This window comes from Ovis canadensis, chromosome 23 (genome assembly GCF_042477335.2).
Source record: "Ovis canadensis isolate MfBH-ARS-UI-01 breed Bighorn chromosome 23, ARS-UI_OviCan_v2, whole genome shotgun sequence".
Classification (NCBI taxonomy): Eukaryota; Metazoa; Chordata; class Mammalia; order Artiodactyla; family Bovidae; genus Ovis; species Ovis canadensis.
Genome location: NC_091267.1, coordinates 51,154,337 through 51,180,389, shown reverse-complemented (window position 1 = coordinate 51,180,389; position 26,053 = coordinate 51,154,337). Strand labels below are relative to the sequence as shown.

Below are 26,053 nucleotides of genomic sequence, written 5' to 3'. Positions count from 1 at the left end.
ATATACATATTTTAAAATGAGAAAAAGATTTTGATTAGGCTACAGGTATTAATTATTGAATTAGGAAATTATAGGTTTAATGAGAAGCACCCTGCCTCACTCAAAAAGTTTAAAAGTTAGTCATTACTCAGACACTACTTACATTAAGTTGAGCAAGTGGGGTAACTTCTACAACTCAGTGTTCTCATCTGTAAAATGGGATAACACTGCCTACCTTATCCACCTCCTAGAGTTTTGAGGATCGATGCAATAATGAAAGCTCTTAAAATTCCTCTATGATGGTTAAGAATCTAGTGGTGTTTACTTCAATAATTATTTTCCTGAAGGGCAGATTCTGGGGCTAGATTGACTGGACTCAAATTATGGTCTCAGTGCTTCCCATTTGTGTAACCTTGGAAAGTTACACCTTGGTGTTTTATCTGTAGAATACCAGAATATTGGGGTGCTTGATCATTCCCTTCTCCACGGGATTTTTCCAACCCAGGAACTGAATCTGAGTCTTTTGCATTGCAAGCAGATTCTTTACAGTCTGAGCCACCAGGGAAGCCCAGAATAAGGATAATAATAATTTTTAAAAACCTGCCTCAAAGGCCGGTAGTGCAACATGCCTGTTACAGAGCATTCAGTATCGTTTGAACTATCTGATTACAAACACAAAATCATCCCAACTGTGATGGCCAAGGCATCAACTGTCAACTGCAGAGATCATCACTGAGTTGTTCTCAAAAACAGGAAAGATATTATAAGAGAGTTTTCACTATCATCACTAATATTTCTTGAACCAGAGAGGAACAAAGTCCTAGCTGCGGTGCCATGTAGAATGTGCTAGATTCCACTCCTCTCTTTATAGACACTATGGATGAAACAGATTGGGATATGTCAGGTCAACATAAGGCACTCAGGAAGTAGTTTTTGTTTTTAATCTTGAAAACTTTTTTCACTCTCCCGGTCTTCTCAAATCTGCCTTTAAGCAGAGCAAAAGAATAAATGTAGTTAAAACGATGTCAGAGAGCTGGTGACAAGGCAGGGCCGGAGTGAAGAGGTCAGAGAAGGAGAGCCAACTCCTCGACCACCTGCAGAGTTCAAGCCACCCTCTTGTCTCGCCTGGACCATCGTGACAGCCTCTTAACTGGAATCCTTCCTTCTGCTCCTCTTGCCCTCCATTCTACACACACAAGCCAGGCTGAGTTTTTCAAACATAATTCGCATTTCTTCCCTGCCCAAAGCCCTGTGATTCTGCACTTAGATGCTGCAGCAGTTACCATCTGTATGTCCTTCCCTTGAGCTCTCCCAGTGCTCCCGCCTTGGAGGGCGCATCCTCTGTGATTGGTCAGCTCTGCCCTGATCTCCACGTAGGCACCCCCTTGTTGTCTTTCTGATAGCTCACGGGTACCATCTCAGAGGTCCTCAGTTCTGCTTCCCACAGAATGTAGACATGCCTTCCTAATCCTGGCTCTCACAGGAGAACTAAGGTGCAGGAGGGCAGCATTCTTTTTTTTATATACATATTATAGGTTTAACATTTTTATTTTTGGCTGCGCTGGGTCTTCATTGCTTTGCATGGGCTTTCTCTAGCTGTGGTGAGAGGGGGTACTTTCCTTGCAGTGGGGGGCTTCTCCTTGCGGTGGCTTCTCTTGCTGAGGGCATAGGCCCTAGGCTCTCTGGCTTGTCATTGCAGCATGCAGGCTCAGTAGTTTTGACTCCAGGGCTTAGGGTGCTGTGCTGCATGTGGGATCTTCCTAGACCAGGAATTGAACCTGGGTCCCCTGCACTGGCAGGTGGATTCTTATCCACTGTACCACCAGGGAAGTCCAAGGGCAGTGTCCTTGTCTGTCCTGCCCTCCTAGTTTTCCCCAGTGTAGAAGTGCCTGGCACATACCAGTGACTGTAAGTATTGGTTTAATGATAGTCAAGATGATCCCAGTATTCCCCCCACATGGTGACTCTGGTTTTCACACTGCATGTGATGTTGAACTTGGAAGTAGAAAAAGGAGCCAGATGTGGATTCTTGTTCTTGTGTGGGACCTTGGACTGTTGCTTCAGCTTTCCTGAACTTCAGCTCTTATAAAAAAGCAGGAATCTTACTTGCCCTGCTTACCTCATGGGCAGTGCCTGAGCGCAGTCTCTTAAGTTGTGTCCGACTCTTTGTGACCCCACGGACTGCAGCACGCCAGGCTTCCGTGTCCTTCACCATCTCCAGGAGTTTGCTCAGACTCATGTCCATTGAGTTGATGATGCCAACCAACAATCTCATCCTCTGTCATTCTCTTCTGCCTTCAATCCTTCCCAGCATCAGGGGCTTTTCAAATGAGTCAGTTCTGTGCATCAGGTGGCCAAAGTATTGGAGCTTCAGCTTCGGCATCAGTCCTTCCAGTGAATATTAAGGGTTGATTTCCTTTAGGGTTGACTGGTTTGATCTTCTTGCTGTCCAGTCTTCTCTAGCATCACAGTTTGAAAGCATCAATTCTTCAGCACTCAGCCTTCTTTATGGTCAACTCTCACATCCATACACGACTACTAGAAAAACCGTCTTGTCAAAAAAAGCTTTGACTAGACAGACTTTTGTTGGCGTATAGTCTTTGGTCTTCTATTTTTTTTACCTGGTATATAGTTTTCTGAATTCTATTCCAACAATGTCCCTCAAGTTATTTTAAATCTCAATGACTACAAAATCATGTTAGAATGTAATGAAAACGTCGTGACCTTTTAAGCATTTGAGGCTTCTCAGAGATAGCACGGTGGTCTCTTCATCCATGCTCTGGAGGCGGCACCCTGGCCTGGAATCCCAGGTCTGGTAGAGACTCAGATCAATCACTCGACTCCCCAGAACTCATTTTTTCCTCTTGAAATAACAGAAATCTATCTCACAAGGTTGCTGGGAGGGTTCAATGAAAATCGCCTGCATACAATGCTTTATACAATGTAACTATTTTACCTCCTATTCCTAGACCTGGAATAAGATAATGGTCAATGTATTCTTGGTTCCATTCTGTATTATCATTCAGTAATTTAAACATTTGACTAGAAGCATGAAAGAAACTAAGGTATAACTAGTTTTTACTATATAATGATGTTAAATTATATTAAAAATACTGTCTGATGTTTGTGAAAAATCAGGTTTCCTGTGAAATCTGAATTATATGAAGTTGAAAATCTAAAAAGAGGACTACCCCCAACTACTAGGTATTTAACTTTCCATTATATTCCATTTGAGTCGGCATGATCTTTATTTCAAAATAGCATTTTTATTATATAAAAATGTAAAAATCCAGCAAAACCAGAAATACCGGATGTATTTTCCTGGGCTTTCACATTTGTTGATTTTTATTTGCAATCTCTTTTTTTTTCAATACAATTTACAACTTCATCCCCATTTGCAGTCTGATTATACAAGTGCTAAGTGGCAGGAAGGTCTAGAATAAATACACCAAAAAAAAAAAAAAAAAGGCAAAGCTGTGAATCAAAGTTGCATGCAACAGGTCTATGGGGGTTGGGGGGAAATGTCTAGGAAACAATATAGAGTAAGACAAACTGGAAAGTTTCAGCTCAAGTTCCTTCAGTCATCTTTGTCTTTTGCTCCATGCTTAAGGATTCGAGTGAACTCGATGTAATTGAAATTCCCCTTTTTGTCAATAGGTGCTTCTCTGTACAGCTCGTCCACTTCCTCATCTGTAAACCGGTCTCCCATTGTGGTCAGCAGTTCTCTCAGGTAATCCTCCTGAATGGTGCCTGGAAGGCAGCAGAGAAAAGGGAGTTGTGAACAGTGCCCAGCATTCTAATGATCTGGTTCTCAAGCTGGTCATCTTACAAGATATTTCATAACATACACATTTACATGAACAAAAGTAAAGCAATATTTAACCATATCATTATGTTTTCCTATTGTCTTTAGAGTTCTTTATTAATATTAAATAATTTAAAAAGCTGAGTTAGTAGATCATATGCTTACAAAATTAATTTGAAGCAAGTATTTTCCAGAGGAGGAAAAAAACCTTTGTATTCCATATATATATATCAGATATAGGATAGAAGGGCAGTGTGTTTCTAAGACCAAATGAAGGATGGTGCAGTTTTAAAAGGTTGAGATGGAGAGGCAGGAAGGAGGATGCAAGGTTTATCTGAGGAGGAGATGTGAGTGGCTGAGCAGAGGGTTAATGCAGAAGCAAAGCAGAAAATGAAAGGAGTAAGAAAATGGAACAATCAGGTTTTTTTCAGTTTTAAATAAGAAGGGGGAAAAAACCTAAGGTTTTATCGTTCAAGTTAGTGACCATACTTTTTGGTGAGATTTAAAGTCTCCTGAAGACGTAGTTTTCAGTGTCTAAGAAATACTATATAACAGCCAATTCTTCTGGCTTTCATGGATCCTCAGAACCAAATTCAAAGGTTAACACCACACACTGTGTAGCTATATGACCTACATACCTGTGTTTTGGCCCTTCTCGGTCAACTGTCCTATTGTAAACGATGGTTTCCCTTTATTCATTAAAAAAAATTTATTTTACTAATCTTTCTCACTTCCTAAAAACTGTTTTACACAGTCTGGAATGAGGCCAGGGCATAACAAAGAGTGCTCACCAGTTGCTTCTTCATCAAAGCAGGCAAAAGCATTTCTGATGACGTCTTCCGGGTCTGTGCCATTCAGCTTCTCCCCAAACATGGTGAGGAACATGGTGAAGTTGATGGGCCCCGGAGCCTCGTTCATCATGGCTTCCAGGTACGCGTCGGTTGGGTTCTTCCCTGTAAAATTTCACATTTTCCCATTTAAGGACAAAGAACTCATTTCAATAAATAACTATTCTGTTATTGTTATGTTCCACAATGTATTTTTAAAAAGTTACACCACCATGACATAAAACTAACCTTTCAGTTAATTTTTCAGTTAACTTACATTGCTGTTGCTGTTTGCTGTTTAGTCACTAAGTCGTGTCCAACTCTTTTTCAACCCTGTGGACTGCAGCCTGCCAGGTTCCTCTGTCTGTGGGATTCTCCAGGCAAGAATACTGGAGTGGGTTGCCATTTCCTTCTCCAGGGGATCTTCCTGACCCAGAGATCGAACCTGTGTCTCCTGCACTGGGAGGGTAATTCTTTATCACTGAGCCATAAGGGTAGCCCATAACATAAAAAAATCTTAGATATACCATTATAAAAATGCATTCTGGGCTTAGCTTGTCCATTCACTGATACTTTCTACAACTTTTCCTTCACTGTGGTTTAGTTGCTAAGTCATGTCCAACTCTTGTGACCCCATGGACTGCAGCCCGCCAGGCTCCTCTGTTCATGGGATTCTCCAGGCAAGAATACTGGAGTGGGTTGCCATTTCCTTCTTCTTCACTATTTTTCATTCAAAACAAAACAAAACAAACACGTGAAACTATGAAACAGGCAATGCCACATTAGCACATTCTGAATGTTGATAACATTAAAGACCCATCAGGACATTTCAATATTGGTTATTTTAAAAAATCTATTCATGTTTCTAACTGTGGTACACGTAGCCATAATTGGTATGCTTCAAACTATTTATAAGTTAGTCATTTAAGCTAAAACTATTAGATTGGTTTAGAACTGGGAGCTCATTTTAAACATTGTTACATTACATTCTTTTTGGTTGTCAGACATATGCCCAGATGCTATTACTGGTGTTGAAATGCAGTCTTATTTAGCATTGTTCATGATGGGAAATCTTAACCTCAGTTCCAACTGTGAACATGTCTCCCTGTTCTCCCTGTTGGACATGACTTAGCAACTAAACCACAGTGAACATGTCAGTGGGAGGGAACTCCCCTGACCTTCCGCTGGAAGTTAGGAGAAATTCCCCTGGAATGGCCTCATTTGGTAGGAGTAACAAAAAGCCTCCTCGGTCCCAGCGCTTGTGAAGTCCACATGGCGTGGGAAAAGCAGCCCTGAAGGAAGCGTCTGGAGCAGTGGGTTTGAACCCCAGTTCTGCCCCTGGCTTGCATGCCTGGGAGGAGGGTGGCACCTGTCCAGGATTTACTTTCTATCTGTAAAACGACTTGACTAGTTAAATTCCAGGTTTCCCTTCCAGCATTAAGTCTGTACAATTCTCCATGAAAAGAACATATATGTCAGTATGTCTCTATTATACCCAACTAAGCTCTAATGATAGTCCATGCTAGAACCATGATTCATATGTAAGCTTTACTCCTGGGAATCTGAGTGGAATTTAAGTGCCAGGTTGGCATCCATCTTATTGCATTACAATCTTCATTTAGTACACCTATTCAATATACCAATACAAAATCAGCCCCAAATTAATCTCAAGATTCTTTAAATAAGTGAAAGTGGTTTTAAAAAAAAAAGAACCATTACTTTTCTACCTTCAGGCCTAACGCAATTCTCTTGCACCAATTTTTTGGGGATAAAAAGTATAACCCAAAGGTGTGAAGAGTACTTGGGTACGAAGAAGACACAGGGGTTTAAAATGAACTGGCTTAGGCTAGGCACCTATGGACCCATTCAAGGAGTCTAATATAATTTGATTTAAAAGGTATTGGGTTCCCCAAATGGAAGTCCTCAAAGTTAGCCTCTTATTGTACCACAACCCTTTCACCCAACAAAAGCTAACTGAACATCTACTAGGAGGGAACAGGCTGAGTGTTCAACCTCTGTAATGCAACTAAGACCCATAATTTTCCTTGGTGGGCTTCTTCGGTAGTGACCTGAAGTACATTTAGTGATTCAGAGTGCAGAAAACACTGGGAACCACCCCGCCTGCAAGTCAGCAAGTCGGATCCTGTCTTCACTCTTGAAACAGAACTTGCCCTCCACCGTATCCTCTGCCTGCCTTTTGTCTGTGGAATAAGTTTAGTCAGAAAATATGTTTAATCAGAGAAACGAGAAATGTGGAATCAAAGGAAAACAGTCAAAGGAGACCAAATAATAATAATGTCATCCAGTACAGTCAAGAACCTTTAGTTCTTTCTCAGGGGCTACAGATAATATTCTGAGTCACATTGTGGGAGCCATCTTATAGATAATAAAACACCAGGGTAAAGAAGCTAACCACATGATGACCAGACACCACCCACATCATCAGTTCAGTTCAGTCACTCAGTTGTGTCCGACTCTTTGTGACCCCGTGAATCGCAGCACGCCAGGCCTCCCTGTCCATCACCAACTCCTGGAGTTCACTCAGACTCAAGTCCATCGAGTCACTGATGCCATCCAGCCATCTCCGCCTCTGTCGTCCCCTTCTCCTCCTGCCCTTAATCCCTCCCAGCATCAGAGTCTTTTCCAATGAGTCAACTCTTCACATGAGGTGGCCACAGTACTGGAATTTTAGCTTTAGCATCAGTCCTTCCTAAGAACACCCAGGGCTGATCTCCTTTAGAATGGACTGGTTGGATCTCCTTGCAGTCCAAGGGACTCTCAAGAGTCTTCTCCAACACCACATTTCAAAAGCATCAATTCTTCGACACTCAGCTTTCTTTATAGTCCAACTCTCACATCCATACATGACCACCGGAAAAACCATAGCCTTGACTAGATGGACCTTTGTTGGCAAAGTAATGTCTCTGCTTTTGAATATGCTATCTAGGTCGGTCATAATTTTTCTTCCAAGGAGTAAGTGTCTTTTGATTTCATGGCTGCAGTCACCATCTGCAGTGATTTTGGAGCCCCCCAAAATAAAGTCTGACACTGTTTCCACTGTTTCCCCATCTATTTCCCATGAAGTGATGGGACCAGATGCCATGATCTTCGTTTTCTGAATGTTGAGCTTTAAGCCAACTTTTTCACTCTCCTCTTTCACTTTCATCAAGAAGCTTTAGTTCGTCTTCGCTTTCTGCCGTAAGGGTGGTGTCATCTGCATATCTGAGGTTATTGATACTTCTCCCGGCAATCTTGATTCCAGCTTGTGCTTCTTCGAGCCAAGCGTTTCTCATGATGTACTCTGCATATACGTTAAATAAGCAGGGTGACACTATACAGCCTTGACGTACTCCTTTTCCTATTTGGAACCAGTCTGTTGTTCCATGTCCAGTTCTAACTGTTGCTTTCTGACCTGCATATAGGTTTCTCAAGAGGCAGGTCAGGTAGTCTGGTATTCCCATCTCTTTCAGAATTTTCCACAGTTTATTGTGATCCACACAGTCAAAGGCTTTGATATAGTCAATAAAGCAGAAATAGATGTTTTTCTGGAACTCTCTTGCTTTTTCGATGATCCAGCAGATGTTGGCAATTTGATCTCTGGTTCCTCTGCCTTTTCGAAAACCAGCTTGAACATCTGGAAGTTCATGGTTCACGTATTGCTGAAGCCTGGCTTGGAGAATTTTGAGCATTCCTTTACTAGCGTGTGAGATGAGTGCAACTGTGCGGTAGTTTGAGCATTCTTTGGCATTGCCTTTCTTTGGGATGGGAATGAAAACTGACCTTTTCCAGTCCTGTGGCCACTGCTGAGTTTTCCAAATTTGCTGGCATACTGAGTGCAACACTTTCACAGCATCATCTTTCAGGATTTGAAATACAAAATAGCTCAACTGGAATTCCATCATCTCCCCTAGCTTTGTTCGTAGTGATGCTTTCTAAGGCCCAGTTGACTTCACATTCCAAGATGTCTGGCTCTAGGTGAGTGATCACACCATCGTGATTATCTTGGTCATGAAGATCTTTTTTGTACAGTTCTTCCGTGTATTCTTGCCACCTCTTCTTAATATCTTCTGCTTCTGTTAGGTCCATACCATTTCTGTCCTTTATCAAGCCCATCTTTGCATGAAATGTCCCCTTGGTGTCTCTAATTTTCTTGAAGAGATCTCTACTCTTTCCCATTCTGTTGTTTTCCTCTATTTCTTTGCAATGATCACTGAGGAAGGCTTTCTTATCTCTTCTTGCTATTCTTTGGAACTCTGCATTCAGATGCTTATATCTTTCCTTTTCTCCTTTGCTTTTCGCTTCTCTTCTTTTCACAGCTATTTGTAAGGCCTCCCTAGACAGCCATTTTGCTTTTTTGCATTTCTTTTCCACGGAGATGGTCTTGATCCCTGTCCCCTGTACAGTGCCACGAACCTCAGTCCATAGTTCATTAGGCACTATGACTATCAGATCTAGTCCCTTAAATCTATTTCTCACTTCCACTGTATAATCATAAGAGATTTGATTTAGGTCATACCTGAATGGTCTAGTGGTTTTCCCTACTTTCTTCAATTTGAGTCTGAATTGGGCAATAAGGACTTCATGATCTGAGCCACAGTCAGCTCCTGGTCTTGTTTTTGCTGACTGTATAGAGCTTCTCCATCTTTGGCTGCAAAGAATATAATCAATCTGATTTTGGTGTTGGCCATCTGGTGATGTCCATGTGTAGAGTCTTCTCTTGTGTTGTTGGAAGAGGGTGTTTGCTATGACCAGTGCATTTTTTTGGCAAAACTCTATTAGTCTTTGCCCTGCTTCATTCCATATTCCAAGGCCAAATTTGCCTGCTACTCCAGGCAAATTTTGCCAGTTTCTTGACTTCCTACTTTTGCATTCCAGTCCCCTATAAAGAGAAGGACATCTTTTTTGGGTGTTGGTTCTAAAAGGTCTTGTAGGTCTTCATAGAACCGTTCAGCTTCTTCAGTGTTACTGGTTGGGGCATAGACTTGGATTACTGTGATATTGAATGGTTTGCCTTGGAAACGAACAGAGATCATTCTGTCGTTTTTGAGATTGCATCCAAGTACTGCATTTCGGACTCTTTTGTTGACCATGATGGCTACTCTATTTCTTCTAAGGGATTCCTGCCTGCAGTAGGAGATATAATGGCCATCTGAGTTAAATTCACCCATTCCAGTCCATTTCAGTTTGCTGATTCCTAGAATGTCAACGTTCACTCTTGCCATCTCTTGTCTGAACACTTCCAATTTGCCTTGATTCATGGACCTGACATTCCAGCTTCCTATGCAATATTGCTCTTTACAGCATCGGACCTTGCTTCTATCACCAGTCACATCTACAACGGGGTATTGTTTTTGCTTTGGCTCCATCCCTTCATTCTTTCTGGAGTTATTTCTCCACTGATCTCCAGTAGCATATTGGGCACCTACTGACCTGGGGAGTTCCTCTTTCAGTATCCTATCATTTTGCCTTTTCATACTGTTCATGGGGTTCTCAAGGCAAGAATACTAAAGTGGTTTGCCATTCCCTTCTCCAGTGGACCACATTCTGTCAGAACATAAGTTGCCACAATTTGGAGAACTGGCCTCAAAGAAATAGGGACAAAGGAATCCTGGAACTGAAGAGTAACTGTGCTTAAAACAACCAAGATGACTCTGGTCAGACCATCAATGACCAATTGAAGATGACTGTCAGGGCTGACTGAGCTGTTTCTACATGTAGCCCTCTCCTGTCTACAAAAGCTTTTGCCCCACTGGTTGCCAGTGGAGGGGTGGGGAGTCTGCCTTTGGCCAGATGTTTGGCCTCCCTTCCTAGCTGCCAGTGTCTGAAATAAAGCAAACTTCCCTTCCCACCAACCTGGCCTGTTTATTCGCTTCTGGGCGTAGAGGAGCCGGACTCCACACATACCCTTTTCCCTAACACTCTCACTCTAAGAGGAATGTTGCAAAATGTTAATAACCACTGAAACTGGGTAAACAATGGAAGCATGTTCATTATACTGTTCCTTCATCTTTATATTAGCTTAAAAATTTTCAAGGGAGGGGCCATATGTATACTTATGGCTCATTCACATTGTTGTAAGGCAGAAACCAACACAACACTGCAAGCAATTATATTCCAATTAAAAACAAATTTTAAAATATTTTCAGAACAATGTTAGGAGAATAAAATTAAAAGTGAAGTAGGGGAATGAAATTATGTGGTTACTAAAAGGAAAAAAAGTAACACTTTTTCTCCCTTTGTCCCTGGCCCTGGAAGAGCTATTTATGGCTCTCAGTCTAACACAGAAAACACTCAAGTACAGACCCTAACTGTGGGCCATGCTTGACTTGTGTCCCCTGCCCCCAGGCTTGACACTCCTTTCTACTAATCATGAAATCAGTGCTGACTCAGGCAGGACAAGGAGGACTTTCCCTTCCTTCCTTAAGATCAAAACAACAAAATCACATAAAGAATAATAAATTAACACCCACGTAACCAAAATGACAGAGGGTAGTTTCTGTTTGCTTTAAATCTTGTATCTTTAAATGAAATATTGCCATTTGCAGCACCATGGATGGACCTAGAGATTATCATACTAAGGGAAGCAAGTAAGGCACAGAGAAAGACAAATATAAAAAATGACTTACATTTGAAATCTTAAAAAAAAATGATACAGGTGAACTTCAACAAAACAGAAACAGACTCACAAACATGGCAAATAACTTATGGTAACCAAAGGGGAAGTGGGGGAAGGGATAAATCAGGGATTTGGGATTAATAGATACACATCACTATATACAAAATATATAAGATAGATATGCAACAAGAATTACTGTTCAGCACGGGAATGTTATTCAGCATCTTATAATAATCTATGATGGAAAAGAATCTGAAGCTGTATTCCTGAAACTAACACAATATTATGAATCAACTATAGTTAAATAATGTGTTTGAGTGTGTGTATGCTCAGTTGTGTCTTTGCGACCCCATGGACTGTAGCCTGCCAGACTTTTCTGCCCATGGAATTTTCCAGGCAAGAATACTGGAGTCGGTTGCCGTTTCCTATTCCAGGGGATCTTCCCAACCCAGGGATCGAACACGTGTCTCCTGAGTCTCCTGCATTGGCGAACAGATTGGGCCACTGGGAAAACCCAAATAATGTATAAAAATCCATAAATCCCGTACCTTTACATTTTCATTTCTGTAATTATAAAAAAGTTATTATAAGGTGTGAAAGTCCCCTTCCTTGCGTTCTGCCCCACCCCCCCTGCTTTTTTTAGGAGACCTGGCCTTCCTCCTCGAGATGATCATGATCACTTATTACTGTCACCTTTGTTATTCTAACCTGTTCTCAACCTTTACTACTTAGTACACTACATTATTAGCCACTTCTGTTTAAGATTCTGGTATTCTGCCACCTAGCCATTCCCGTTTTTTACCTAGTGGACTTATATTTAGCCACAGGAATGGAACCTGCCCAGCCACAAAGGCTACCAGGCCCGCACCCCCACAGGCGTATCCTCTTGTGCCTGGCCCCGCCTCAGTAGGGCATCTCCTACCCAACATCTCTCAACAGGCCTCTGAGATGGATAATTGCATATCACACAAAAATTAACTCATAAAATGCTGATTAACATTTATATTGGAGGAGGCAGGCATATTAAGAACATAAAAGTCTACCTAGAGAAGCAAGCATGTCATGCAAGTCTTCCTTGTCGATGAACCCATCCCTGTTCTGGTCGATCATGTTGAAGGCCTCCTTGAACTCCTGAATCTGGGACTGGTCAAACATGGCGAACACGTTGGAGGTCGCCCGCTGGGGGCGCTTCTTGGTCTTGGTCTTCGCCTTTTTGCTTGACATGGTGGCGGTTTAATTCTAGAACTGAAAAGAAAAGAACATAAAGCAAAACAATAGGCATAAAGCACCAAGTAAAGAAAAGGACTCATGACACCTAAAGTTAGTGAGTAAAAATATCTCAACACAGAATGATTATTTGGGTTATGTTATACATGTAAACTTTATTTCCAATGTCACAAAAAACATCTATGAAAAAGGAAGTTTTGAAGAAATAGGCAAGTACTGATGTAGCTTTCCCCCAAGTTTCATGAAACTCATTTTTATAAAACATGAATGAGATTTGAAGCATGCAGTAATAGCTCACACTTACTGAGTGCTACTGTGTGCCAAGCACTGCTGTGAAGACAGGGGGCTCCCCTTAAGACTCCAAAGTGGACATCTCAGTTCACAAAGACCGTCCCATTTAACCCTCACAACAATCCTATGCAGCAGGTATACCTTTTAACTCCATTTTACCACCAACATTACATAACCTCTCTGAGCCTTGTTTTTTTTCAAAATACGGCTTGAAAATTTAGAGAAGCTCACTAAATTCTGTTTTAGAGCAAAACACAATAACTACTCTAACAGAAGTGAGAATTAAATGAGATATATGCAAAGAGACTAGTACAGTCACTATAAGTGCATGCTCAAAAGGCTCTCATTAAAAAAAATCAAAACATATCTTTAATCTTGTGTCCCTTCTAGCTACATCTTCATTTCCCATTTCCCTAGATAAAACTTTTAGAATAGTAGTCTAATTGTCAAATCTCTCCTTTTCATCTTCCCAAACACTCCTCAGTTCTCTATAATATAGTTTTAGTGGTAGCCTCTAATACTCTACTACCAATAATTTATATGTCAAATAGAATAGACACTTCTCATCCCCCCCCCTTTTTTTTTTGGCCATACCATGTAGCTTGCGGGATCTTAGTTCCCCAAATAGGGATCAAACTTGAGTCCCTGGCAGTGAGAGTCCTAACCACTGGACTGCCAGGGAATTTCCTTATTCCATTTTTATTTGCAGTTTCAACTGATGTAAATAAATACAACACAAATAGACTATTGGTTTTGGAATTAGAAAAGTGCTGAGTTTGAATCTCAGCTTTACCGTTACTAGCTACCATGGACACCAGAAGAAAAAATTGTTTTTTAAATATTTGTTTGCACGGAGTCTTAACCACTGGACCACCAGGGAAGGCCACAGAAAAAATTTTTGATCCAACGTTTTGTTCAATGTTCACAATGGCCCTAAGAGAGAGGTACTCCCTCATTAGGTTAAAAAAAAAAATTAATGGCCCTTATATAGTAAAGAATTTAATTTTGCCCCCAAAGAGGTCTGGCCTTGGTCCTCAGCTCCTGGGAGGTAATCTCTTAAGTCCTTAGGATGTCCTGCCATGTTTATCTGGGATCTTGGGGTCAGGTGTTATCAGCCTGGCCTCTAGACAAACTTCAGAAACTGAGACTGGCCTAGAAGCAGTGGACAGTAGCTAGGGGACAGATTCCCAGCAAAAGCTACAGCTAGCAAGCAAGGGTAGACAATACTCTGGCAGGCAATAGTCCGTGCACACTGTCACATCTTACCAGGAATCAACACTGCCCGTGGAGAAGACCACTGGGAGCTGAGCATTTGGAATTCTCCTGGGCTCTGCATATCTCTTCCCCTGATTGATTTTAGTCTGAGTCCTTTTGCTGTAATAAACCAGAACTACAGGTGTCACAGTTCTCAGTGAGTCTTAGCGAATACTGAACCTGAGCATTGGTCATTTCAGGGAACCAAAACTGCAATTTGGTGTCAGAATGACAGAGGCCTTGGGGACTGTTCTAACTCTGAAGCCACAGAGTGCAAAGGCAGATGACTGCTGGGGGCAGTGGCTGAGCAGAGGAACTCTGGACCTGGGTCTCTAGGCCTTCCAGACTTGGACTTTAAATCTGTATTGTTTTAGTCCATTTGCAGTTTTGAAGCACATCAGCCTTAAGAGTCCTTACTCTTGACATTCCAACTCCTTCCCCTCCCTGCACACTTGGCCTGAATAAATGTTAATTTCTTCCCCTTCCTGTAATTTGGCGTGTATGTGACCTCAGTTATATTGAAGGTCAAGTCGGACACAGAATGTGATCCACTAGCAAGGCACTTGACTCTTTAATTATTCCTCACATTCCAAAACTGTGGGATTAAAATTCTTTCTCATGCTAAAAATTCTATGATTCTATTTCTTCAAGATTCAAAAGATATAAAAGACAGTAGATCTGAAGGCAAGAATTAGTGCTCTCCCTCAGTATCAAGAAATTGTATTTGTAATAGAGTCATTTAGAAAAATCTCCCAGAGAAAAATCTTTATTAAAAAAAAAAAAAAGATCAGTCAATTGTTTCATTCTAACCCTACAGCTAACCCCAAAGTATATTTAAACATCTTGAACCTTAGCTGGAGTTGTCGAAGAAGCTGATGCTGAGGAGAGAGAGGTAACCCAATTAGGCTAGAAAAGCCATTATACAATGAGCAAGTCTGAGCTCCCAGTCAAAACCCGTTACAGAGCAGATATGGCTCAATGTAGTAATACCATGATTTCTTTAAAAAGAAAAAAGTTGATTTTTTCTCTGTACTTCATTAAAAACTGAGCTTCCCTAATAGTTCAATTGCTAAAGAATCCACCTGCGATACAGGAGACCCTGGTTAGATTCCTGGGTTGGGAACATCTGCTGGAGAAGGGATAGGCTGCCCACTCCAGTAGTCTTGGGGCTTCCTTTGTGGTTCAGCTGGTAAAGAATCTGCCAGGAATGCAGGAGACCTGGATTCGATCCCTGGGTTGGGAAGATCCCCTGGAGAGGGAAAGGCTACTCACTCCAGTATTCTGGCCTGGAGAATTCCACGGACTGTACAGTCTATGGGGTTGCAAAGAGTCGGACACGACCGAGCGACCTTCACTTCATTTAAAACTAGTGTACATTTATATTTGTATATGGTACCCATAAAAGTACACATATAAAATATCAAGTGATAATAAATCATCAGCTGAAAAGTAAGGCAAAGTTGTAGCAAAACAATCAATCTGAAACAAACTCTGGCCTCCAAAGAAACTTCCCTCCTCTTTCTTCTCAACTACTGAGATAAACATCTTGGCTTTCCCCACTTTCTCTCTTCCTACTCACCACAATCTGGCTCTCTCTTCTCTACTGTAAGCACTTTCCATTTGCCAAATCCCATTTAAGTCTTCTGCTGTATTTGACACCATTTTATCCCTCTTCTCTTCAGGAGTCAGCAACCCTTAGCCTTGATGAACTGTAATAGCAGAAATGAACTGTCCCAAAAGGAACAGAAGCCCCAGGTTCCCATACTTGAAGACCTCATTCTCTTAGGAAGGAGACTCCTGAACATCAGCTTGGGACACCTGGTTGAAGTAAGATGCTGGTCTGACTTGGTCTCTCAGGCCTCCTCTCAGTTCTATTTCTATGTCTGGTCTTCCTCCAGTTTCTTATTAGGCGCTTCTCTCCTCCACTCACTTAAATATTCACGTTCCTTAGCATTCTCACAGTCAACGGCTCATTAAATTAACTCTGCGTGGATGATCTCATCGGCTCTGTTCTGACAACACCTGTGACTCCCACGTCTGCATTCCCAGGGCAGACCCTTCCCTTGGGCTGTGGCCTCAAACAGCCATTTGTGCTGGTATGAGGCACTCATTTGATGTCCCACAGACCCTTGGAATTAACGTGTTAGAAAATGAATTACCTTCCCTTCCTAACCTTTCTCAGCTTTGGTTCCTGTCAGTTGATGGCACAATCACTTACTCCCTCACCAAGCCAGACAACCGTGAGTCATCCCTGACTTGTCCCTCTCCCCGATGAAACAGGCCCAGCCTCTTAAAATATATATCAGATTCACTCATCTTCTTCTTGCCACCACCCTACTCTGGGCCCTCATCACCTCTGTGTAGAATATTTTTATGGCCAAGACACCAACCTCCTTGCCTCTTGGTGGCCTGTCAACTACTCTTTATCTTCCAGCCAGAGGCGTGTAGAACATGAAATGACCACATCATTCCCTTTTGAGAACTCTTTGGCCCTCCACCTACGCCTACAGGACAGAGCACAAGTTCTTAAGCACGCACACCTTCCTCCACTCTAGAATGACCTTTCTCTAGCCATTCTCTGCTTTCTCCTCTTCCTTCAGCAACACCAAATGTCTAGAATGTGCCCAAGCACCATGCAGTTTCTCAACTGATGTATTTGTTTTTATTTTTCTAGCCCCAAATACCGTAGCACCAGAGAATTAAAGGTCTACTCAACTTACGGCTACTCCCATTTGCTGAGTGACTCACGTGCTAGGCACACGGCTGAATTACATTTCACATGTCTGCTTTACACATGAAGGAACTGAATAGCAAAGATGTCAAACAACTTGCCCATGGTCACCTGGTGGCAGACCTAGAATTCAACCGCATTTGTTCAAGGTGATTTTACCTGTATATTCTTCATGTAATTCTTCTAGCTTTTATTTTTGGCCACAGAGCCCAGGTTGTGGGATCTTAGTCGCCCTACCAGGGACTGAATCTGCACTTCCACTGCAGCCATAACCACTGGAGTGCCAGGAAAGTCCCTCTAGTTATTTTTTTTTAACCACAAAATATTTCTTAAACTTTCAATACTCATCAATTTAATCCAACATTCCTGAACAGCTACTTTCCTCTAAATGTAATTCCCAGTGAAACTGAGTTTTCAAATTCCAGCTCTTCTGGGGAATTTATTTGCAGAGATTAGAAGTGCACAGCTGAATGGGAAGGGAATAAAATACGAATGGCACCCCCTGCAGCTGTGCAGTGTTGCAGCCTTGGTTTGGGTTCATCAAATGGCAGTATTTCCTACTAGTACCTGTCTTGGTTTGACATGACAGGTAAAGGCTTGACATCTTTACCTGCAACTGTCAAATTACTACTTGACCTATAAATATCAAACAAATAAAACCCACCAAACTCCATCCTTAGTTACAAAAAATATCCATTTAGAACACAGCATATAAGGTAGTGAATCAGCCTTAACAGCAATAAAACAAGTCTCACTTCCTCTTCAAAATTTTTATTGTATTATTTTTGTGAATTTCTGAAACAGAGTGAACTAAAGGTTGTATGTAGTATTCACAGAGGTTAAAGACGGGCAGGGATACAGGAATACTGGTGGTACAGGTGGTTATAGTGTCAACATATTTAGATCATAGTCTAAATATTTGTAAAATCACCTGCAACAGTGCTGTGCAAATCAAAACATGGGCACCCTGATCATTAACAGGCAGCAATTGCTTGAGAACTTCATCCAGCCTCTATGGCTTTATTGGGAGCCTGGGAGAGGTGTTTATGGCACATTCTGTCAGCTTCCTAAGAAGCATCTCAGGCAGCAACATGATGCTACCATATGGCAGGTAGATACAGCTCTCACAGCAGTTAGCCTCTGGTTTCGACCTTGGCTGCACATCAGAATCACCTTGGAAAGTTTTAAAAAGTGATGTCTAGATCCTGGTCTGGTACAACGGAAACTGAATGTCTGTAGGTGAGGCCTATGAATTGCTATTTTTAAAATGCACCAAGTGATTCCAATGTAGAGCGAAGGTTAAGAATCACTGAGTTAACCACTTAGAAGGCACTGACTGTGGTTCTGAGTTTCTGCCTGACACTTTGTAATAACATGCTAACAAAAGAAAACTAAACAAGTTTATTAAGGTGTATATCTCATGTTTACCTGGGAGATACCCAGGGAAAATGCAACTCTGGCTTCAATATCATCTTCAGCTAAAGCCAGAAGAAAGGTGTGTGTGAAGGGGAGAGGCTACGGACGAAGGTGAAAAGTACAGTGTAAACAAGGGCAAGTTTTCCCTTGCAGGTTTCAGTCCAGCCTTCCCCTCTAAGAGTCTAAAGTTGTCTCTCTAACAACTTTTGTCCTTCCTGGTAGAGAGCGAAAGAAGACCTTTGTAAATTTGTGTCCTGCCTTTCGGCAAACTTCCTGAAGCCTGTGCTCAATCCTTCGGTCAGGTCCTTTGCAACCCCAAGGACTGTAGCCCACCAGGGATTCTCCAGGCAAGAATACTGGAGTGGGCTGCCATTTTCTTCTCCAGGGGATCTTCCAGACCTAGGGATCAAACCTGAATCTCCTGCCTCTCTTGCACTGGCAGGTGGATTCTTTACCACTGAGCCACCTGGGAAGCCCTTCAGGCACATTGAGGGGGGGGGCAAAGAGATTTTCTTGTGTCTCCCTCTTTTTAGTTGCCTTCAGCTCAAAAGAATTTTTAGGCCAAAGTGGCATATTTTGGGGTAGTATATTCTGCCACCCTTCATACGCAATGGGACATTGTGAAAATGAAGGGGTGTGCCTTTGTCATAATACATGCTGTAGCTTCTGCCATGCTCTCGCTCAGATCGCTCAATGTGGAGGAAGCCAGCACCAGGTCATGAGGGCACTACACGACCCCACGGAGCAGTCCATGTGGCAGGGAACTGGGGCCACCGGCCAACTGCCAGTAGCAACCTGCCAGCCAGGTGAGTCAGCCATCTTGGAGGTGGATCCTCCGTCAAACAACTGCAAACCCAGCTGACATCTGGACTCCCAAGTTCAAGACAGCCAGAATCACTCTGCTAAGCTGCCCTGGAATTGCTGGCCCTCAGAAGCTCTGTAGTGTCTTGGGTGCTAAGTTTGGGCATAATCTTATATACCCATAGAAAACTAATCAAGCCATTGTGTTTCCTTGGCATCTACAATATTTAATAGAGCAATGCCTTTATTTCAGAATTATAGCCAAAGAATTTTTAAAACCCTGAAGGGGCCAAAGCCACATTTGCACTGGATAGGGAAATTTTTTATTCCTGGTTTAGTTCAGTTCAGTTCAGTCGCTCAGTTGTGTCCGACTCTTTGCGACCCGATGAATTGCAGCACGCCAGGCCTCCCTGTCCATCACCAACTCCCAGAGTTCACTCAGACTCACGTCATCGAGTCAGTGATGCCATCCAGCCATCTCATCCTCTGTCGTCCCCTTCTCCTGCCCCCAATCCCTCCCAGCATCAGCAAGCTTTAATTGCTTCCATTTGGTTTCTCTCAAGTTCAGAAGGTTCTTCTCTTAAGTGCAACAGAGTCACTCCTTCTTCAACATTCCCATCACCAACCTCTGTCCTCTTCTTCAGGCTGATCACTATGCTGATTTCCTAGTTCTTGCTTTCTAACTGGAGTTTTCTTCAGTTTGTCTTGAATGACTGCTTTTCTCAAGGACTGGTTGAAAAACTGATAGCATAATGGCACCACTCAAAAATGAGGTAACTGGGGGAGGAAGGAGAAGCTGGTTTCATGAGCAAAGGGATGACAGAGAGTTCAAGTTTTAGCCATGCCACAGCAGAGATGCCTGGGGACAAGATGTTTAGAAGGTCTCTTCTCAAGGCTGATTTGTGAACAGAGGCACAGAGTGAGGTCTGAGAGTGGATGAATGCAAAACAAGTAGAGAATGGTTCTTGGATTAAAACCTAAGGTCATTTCTGATTCAATTCTCATCTTCACCAAGGTCTATCAGCATTTGCAGGAATATCTCATGAATTTCCATGGCCATTACTGTAGTCAAGACTAGTGCTCGTGCTAATTCGGAAGATCAAATGACTGGGTATGTGAGCAAGTGTGAACAGCAATATCAAGAGAATTGAGTATATAATCAAATTAAAATACTCCACAAAATTAACCTGACATACTCAATGACTTATTATTGTTTTTATCCTGCCTATTTAGGCAGATATATAATCAGCTCCATAAATTATTGTATCTGTTACTTCTTCTAGAGCCAAACTCAATTTTACAGCTTTTCTCTTAGCAGCGGTGAAGTTTTCCCCATGCTATACGCATTTTAACATTTATCACATACATTATAATGCTGTCATTGCTTTATTATGGGTTTTATGATCATCCCAACTGGTAGTAAACTTTCTATCGTCTCTACTCCCTTATCATCTTTTTATTGTGAAACAATAAAGTAAAATTTACATATGGTGAAATGTACAGATCTTAAAAATGATGTACACCATGTAACCACCACCCCAAGTAACCAACCATCAAGTAACAAACATGATTCCAGAAAGTTCTCTCCAAATCAATCACTCTTTCCCTAGGCTACCATTGCTCAGATTTCTATCACCATAAATAGTTCTGTCTTTGAACTTCTTATAGATGGAATTACCGTGCATACTTTATATGCCCAATTTCTTTCACTCAATGTTTTTGAGAGTTATGTATCTCGCTGCATCTATCAGTGGTTCTTTCCTTTACTTTTACTGCCCAGTCATATTCCATTGCCGTGTCATTTACATGTCCATTTTTATGGCATTTAGCCTATCTACCAAGGGTTGCAGGGTTAAGTACAGTGTCTTACACATTGCTGGTGCTCAGTAAACACTAGTCAAGCGAACAAATACATATGCCTCCTCAAAATCACAGACAGAATTATATACATCCTCTGTAAGGTAGGTCCTAGGTCTGACTCCCCAATTATGGCTTTCTCCAAGGTCTACCCATAAACTCCACTGGACTCTCAGCAAGAGATCCTTAACAAAATGTACCAGTCACTCCTTGTTACATACCTGACACAAACAAAGCTAATAAGAGTGCTAAATATGTGCTAGGCACTGGTCTAAGCATTTCATATGTATTAACTTATATAATCCTCAGAACCACTTTGACATAGGTGCTGTTATTTTCCCCATTTCTCAGATGAAAAAATTAGGGCAAAGATAATACATAATTTGTCTGGAGCCACAGACAGAAAAAAGTAGAACTTAGATGCAAAATCATGCTCAGGAAGTCTATCTCCAGCGCTTGTATCACTAGCTCTTAATGCCTTGCAGCTGGCTGGAGGTAATAAGCAAAGCCACCACAGCTCAGGTGTAGAACAAAGGAAGATGCCAAAATCAACCCAAGATACACGTTGTCTTTGAACCTTGGGAGACTGACAACCAGCTTTCTTAGGGGCTCCTGGTCCTTCTATCTCTCCTAAGTCCAGCAGCCCTCACCTGGGGACCTGTCCTTTAGAAGCTGCAGTTTATCTTGCCCAAACTCAGTCTCATTAAACCATAAACCGAGTTAGTCACCATAGAAGCTGTTTCGTTCAACAGAGCCTGGACAAATAAGCTGTGTACTTAACCATAAGCTCCGAGAGTCCATCTAATGCTCAGAGAAAATGGGTGGTCCAGGTGAACCCCTCAAGTGACCTTGGGCAAATTATCTCACTTCGCTGGATTTCACTCTTCTCCATTATAAGACTAAAGATAACCTATAAGGTTCTTCTGAATTCTAAAGTGCTATGATTCTTTTCTCACGGAAGGAGAGTTGCAAATCCATCTTTAACCAAGGCTGCCAAACTAATCCTCTAAATACCCTTTTCTTCATATCTCTCTCCCTTAGTGAAGAATCCAAAATGACTCCCTAATGCCTCTTACATAATCTTTTATTTCTCGTCAAGTTTGCAAGACATCTGTGAAAAGATTCCCAAGGATCTACCCACTCCTAACTATTATCCATCACAGTTCTGTTCCATTCAGGCTGGTCTCCCCATCTTTTCCTTTTCACACGACACAATTCCCACCTTCTGAGCTTTTGGTCTTGTTACCGCCTACCACAGATCCAGCCAGAAATAGTAAGTTCTCCCTCCCAGGGCTAAGTCCAAGGCCTCCAATGAGGTCACGATTCGTTTTTTCAGGAAACCTTTCCTAATTTTTGCTATTTGTTCTTTTCTTCATTGGTAGGAACGGAGTAAATCTTTATTAAGATGCGAGATGCTGCAAAAGAGCCAAAACTCCTGTGGAAATCCTTCCATTCAGCCGGTGCCAACCCGGCACTCCCGGCAAGAACCAGATACTAGCGGGCCCCCTGTGTCCCCAAGGCACCCAGTCCTGTGTGTGGCACAGACCCCCCTCACCCACCGACCAGGCCGCGGGCAGCTGGGGGGCGCCGAGGCACCAGGTGTGTGAAACCGTCGGGTGACGCAGCGCCGGGGACCGGCCGCCTCCGCCAGCAGGGCGGCTCCCTAGCCCGTTTCCAAACGCCTGAGCCTCCCAACCCCTCGACGTCCAGCCTCAGGCCGGCCGCGGCCAAGGCCGCCTCCCCGACCTCCCCCCCCACCCCCCCAGCCCAGACAGGTCCCACAGCCCCCGCCCAGCCCGCCCGCCGGCACCAGGGGCGGGGGCTGGGGTCAGGTAGCCGGAGGCGCAGGGCACTGGGGCGACCCCAGGGTTGTCGCGCGCGGGGGCGAGCGCCACTCACCGCGGCCGGACACCAGCACCAGGAGCCGGGCTGCCTGCACAGGACCAGCGAAGGAACGGGCGCGACAGCTGCGGCGCCGGCACTTCCTGCCTCGGGAGGCGGGCCGGAAGTCGCGCCGGAAGGCGCGGCGGACCCAACTTCAGGACGGGGGACGCGCCGCGGTTCTTGCTCCCGCCGCGGCCGACTTCGCCTTGTCCGCCCCGGCGCGGGGCTGGAGCCGACCACCGCGGCCTGGGTTTCCGCTGTGTCTCGCGGGCCTCGAGTTCCGGAGCGGGCACGGCGTGGCCGGAGCCCCGCGGCCCGCCCTCCTCCCCCGCCGTCGGCGGCGGGTCCTGCGGCCCTTCCGCATTCCCAAGCCGGCGCGAGCCCTCGGTTTGGGGGTCGCCGGGCGCCGCCCACCCAGGGTTGTCACTTGGCAGATAAAAGTACACCCCGCCTGGTTACACCGAGTTTCAGATAAAACGAGTAGTTTTTCAGGTTCCATCCCGCGTCACACTGGGGAAGGTTAAGAGGGCGGCGGCCGGCGGTGTCCGCCTGCAGGAAAGCCCTTTCTTTACAAACTGCACGCCCGGAGTTCTATCACCTGCCCTCTCCTGTCTTCATTCTCACGTAATCTATCAGGTGTACGCCCTGACCAGGACAGTTTCTCCTTTCAACCACGGGAAAACTATTCATTTGCTTTCCTTTGATTTACTACAGTACAAACTTAACATACACACACAAGCGCGCACACGCGCTCTTGGTCAAAACAAAGGACACCACCAAAATGCGTTACTCTAGTTTTGTTCTAGCGTTCATATTCCCTCAACCTTGGAATATTATGAAAGTGAAAGTCACTCAGCCGCATCCGACTCTGACTCTATAGACCGCAGCCTGCCAGGCTCCTCTGTCCATGAGATTTCCCAGGCAAGAATACTGGAGTGGGTAGCCGTTCCCTTCTCCAGGGGATCTTCCCGATCCAGGAATCGACCGGAGTCTTCTGCATTGCAGGCGGATTCTTTACAGTTGAGCTACCAGGGAATCTCTTGGAATATTATAGATGGATAAAACAATTTCTGGATAATGGGAGATAACAACCCTTTGTGGAGCACTGTGTTGCCTCAACGTGTGCTGAATGCTAGGGAGAACAATCCAGTCTTTTATATTCTAGGAAAGTGATGAGAAATCTAGGAATCTTTGATTAGAAATATCTAGGTCATAGGAACCTTGTGTTCAGCACTCTATACCAGTTGTTCTTAAAACAGTAGCACCAATAAGAAACACCCGTGGGCTTTCTAAAAGAGCCCAACCCCCACCCCCCACCCCGCCCGCAGATTCAGGTCAAGGGTAGGGCAAGAATCTGCATTCCTAGTAATCCCCAGCATCCTCCCCGAGTAGCACTGCCCCCAGGTCCTTAATTGAATGCATTTTCTCTAGAGTCTGAAACCAACTGCTGAGAAATCATATCTGGTTCTAAAATATTTACCCTTTCCCTTAGCTGCAGTCTCCCCTTTGGCCCAATAATTAAATTTTTTCCCACTCATCGTAACATTTTGGCTTCTGAGGTCTTTGTCACAGAGCTCTTCTAGTGTGCGCTATTAACCATCCAGTAAGTCCTCACCCTGGCCACCTTAAATAAGATCATAGCTGAGATACCCTGACTGCACTGTCTTTGATCTCCATATTTGTTACTAGAACTGTGCTTTCCAACACAATGGTCACTAACCACATGTGGCTATTTAAACGTAAATTAAAAGTTCAGTTATTTGAGACACGTTTCAAGTGCTCAATAGTCACGTGTGACCTATCGGACAGCACAGAGAGCATTTCCATCATCACAGAAATTTCTGGCTAGCACTGTTAAAAGTAGAATAAGTATCCAGTCCTTGGGAAACGGTTAATTATGCATACTCTTATCAAAGATAATTGTTTGCTGTGGTCATTAAAAAGAATGGTTTAAAAAAAGGTAACATACTTTAAAAATGGTAGGTATGCCAAAATATGACAATTTAAGATACATTAAACTAAAAAACAAGTTGTGTATTTACTACACATATAAAATGTATGTAGATAAATATGGAAGAGAAGTTATGATGCCTGCTATTTAAGCAGTCACACAGAAACCTAGAAAAAGAAGATATAGGGACTTGGGAAAACTGGCTGTTGAAGGATGAGCTCCAGCAATGCTTTTCAGGACAGCAAAGATAAAAACCAAGGTTGCAGGGAAATCAAGAACTTGTACACTTAAAGAGGACCTGGAAAGATACAAACAATTCTGACATACTGGACCTACTTGGAATTCTAAAGTAAACTGTTTAAGGACCTACTCTATACCACACATTTTTATGTATATTCTCATTAAATACTAATAACAACTCTTTAATAAAATTCTAGTTTGAGATAATTTACTATCAAACTCCTATAGACCTTTCTACTAACCTGTCTTCTAATCTCCAACTATGATTAACTCCTGTTACCTACCCTTTACTGTTTTCAGAGGGACAACTATCCATTTTTTATTTTTCTAAGAATAATCCTACAACAGGTGATCTAGGTTTTCTGTTAGACATCACTCCTTTGGTTTCATTTGCTTTTTCTCTAAAGAAATGCCCTGTAGTCCTGCCTTCCCTATAAGCCTCTCCCACTGCCAAACAGGCCGTGCTGGTAAACAGAATACCTACTGGATGCTAGACCATTTAGCTTTAGTGTGTTTCTATTTTTACTACAAACATAGAAGGTATTGTCCCTGTTAAACAGGTGAGGAAACTGACACTTATGGTGACCTGCCCAAGAACACCAAGCTCATCAAGTAACAGACTGGCAGAACTGACTCAGCCAACTCTGACTCTAAAACCCATGCTGCTCCTAATCATAAAAATGCCACTTTATATATTCATAGATTATGTTCCTATTATGAACCAAGAGCATTACTTCCATTTTACAAATGAACAGAGGTTGAGGGGGGTCAAATAACTCTCTTAAGGTTATAAAGCCATGATGGAGCACGAACAAGGTTAAAATGCAGCTGGACTGAACCCCAAACCTAGACACTGTCTGTCCCTGTCTCCTGCTACGTTGACTTCTGCACTCAAAACTCCACCTAACAGCTCTAGCAGAAGTGACTGACTTCCCAAATCTAGTGGCCTCCTTGAAACTCTCCCATATTCGATTTTTCTGTGGTTTAACACTACTGACTCACCTCCTCACTCTTCCAACTGTTCACCTGGTTTCCATCACACTGTGTGGTAGCTTTATCTACTGTCCAAGCCCTTTGCAATATCTGATCCTCCTTACAACTTGCCAGCACACCCTATAGTCTAGTTATCTCTCTTGTGGTTCTTTCTCTCTTCACACCTTATAAAAAATGGTTG

At 43.0% G+C, this 26,053-nt stretch overlaps 1 protein-coding gene and 1 long non-coding RNA gene across 2 annotated transcripts; one reads left to right on the top strand and one right to left on the bottom strand.

Annotated features, from left to right (window-relative positions):
- Positions 1-3,225: 3,225 nt before the first annotated feature.
- On the bottom strand, positions 3,226-24,975 carry LOC138428114 (myosin regulatory light chain 12B). The gene is made up of 4 exons (XM_069568344.1): positions 22,704-24,975; positions 12,271-12,472; positions 4,576-4,737; positions 3,226-3,729 (listed from the first exon to the last, which is right to left on the bottom strand). Exons 2-4 carry the CDS (start codon positions 12,449-12,451, stop codon positions 3,557-3,559), a joined length of 516 nt encoding a protein of 171 aa, XP_069424445.1. The 5' UTR covers positions 12,452-12,472; positions 22,704-24,975; the 3' UTR covers positions 3,226-3,556.
- On the top strand, positions 15,682-20,387 carry LOC138428115 (uncharacterized). Its single transcript, XR_011252277.1, has 3 exons — positions 15,682-15,826; positions 16,674-16,879; positions 18,832-20,387. It is a non-coding gene; the product is annotated as an uncharacterized lncRNA (long non-coding RNA).
- Positions 24,976-26,053: the final 1,078 nt, after the last annotated feature.

Excerpts from the sequence above, each read along its gene's own strand:
- LOC138428114 (XM_069568344.1), bottom strand. The coding sequence starts at position 12,451 with ATGTCAAGCAAAAAGGCGAAGACCAAGACCAAGAAGCGCCCCCAGCGG. Across the intron at positions 4,738-12,270 it reads TGACATGCTTGCTTCTCTAG|GGAAGAACCCAACCGACGCG; the intron begins GTAGACTTTTAT and ends GAAATTTTACAG. Across the intron at positions 3,730-4,575 it reads CTTTGATGAAGAAGCAACTG|GCACCATTCAGGAGGATTAC; the intron begins GTGAGCACTCTT and ends GCTGCCTTCCAG.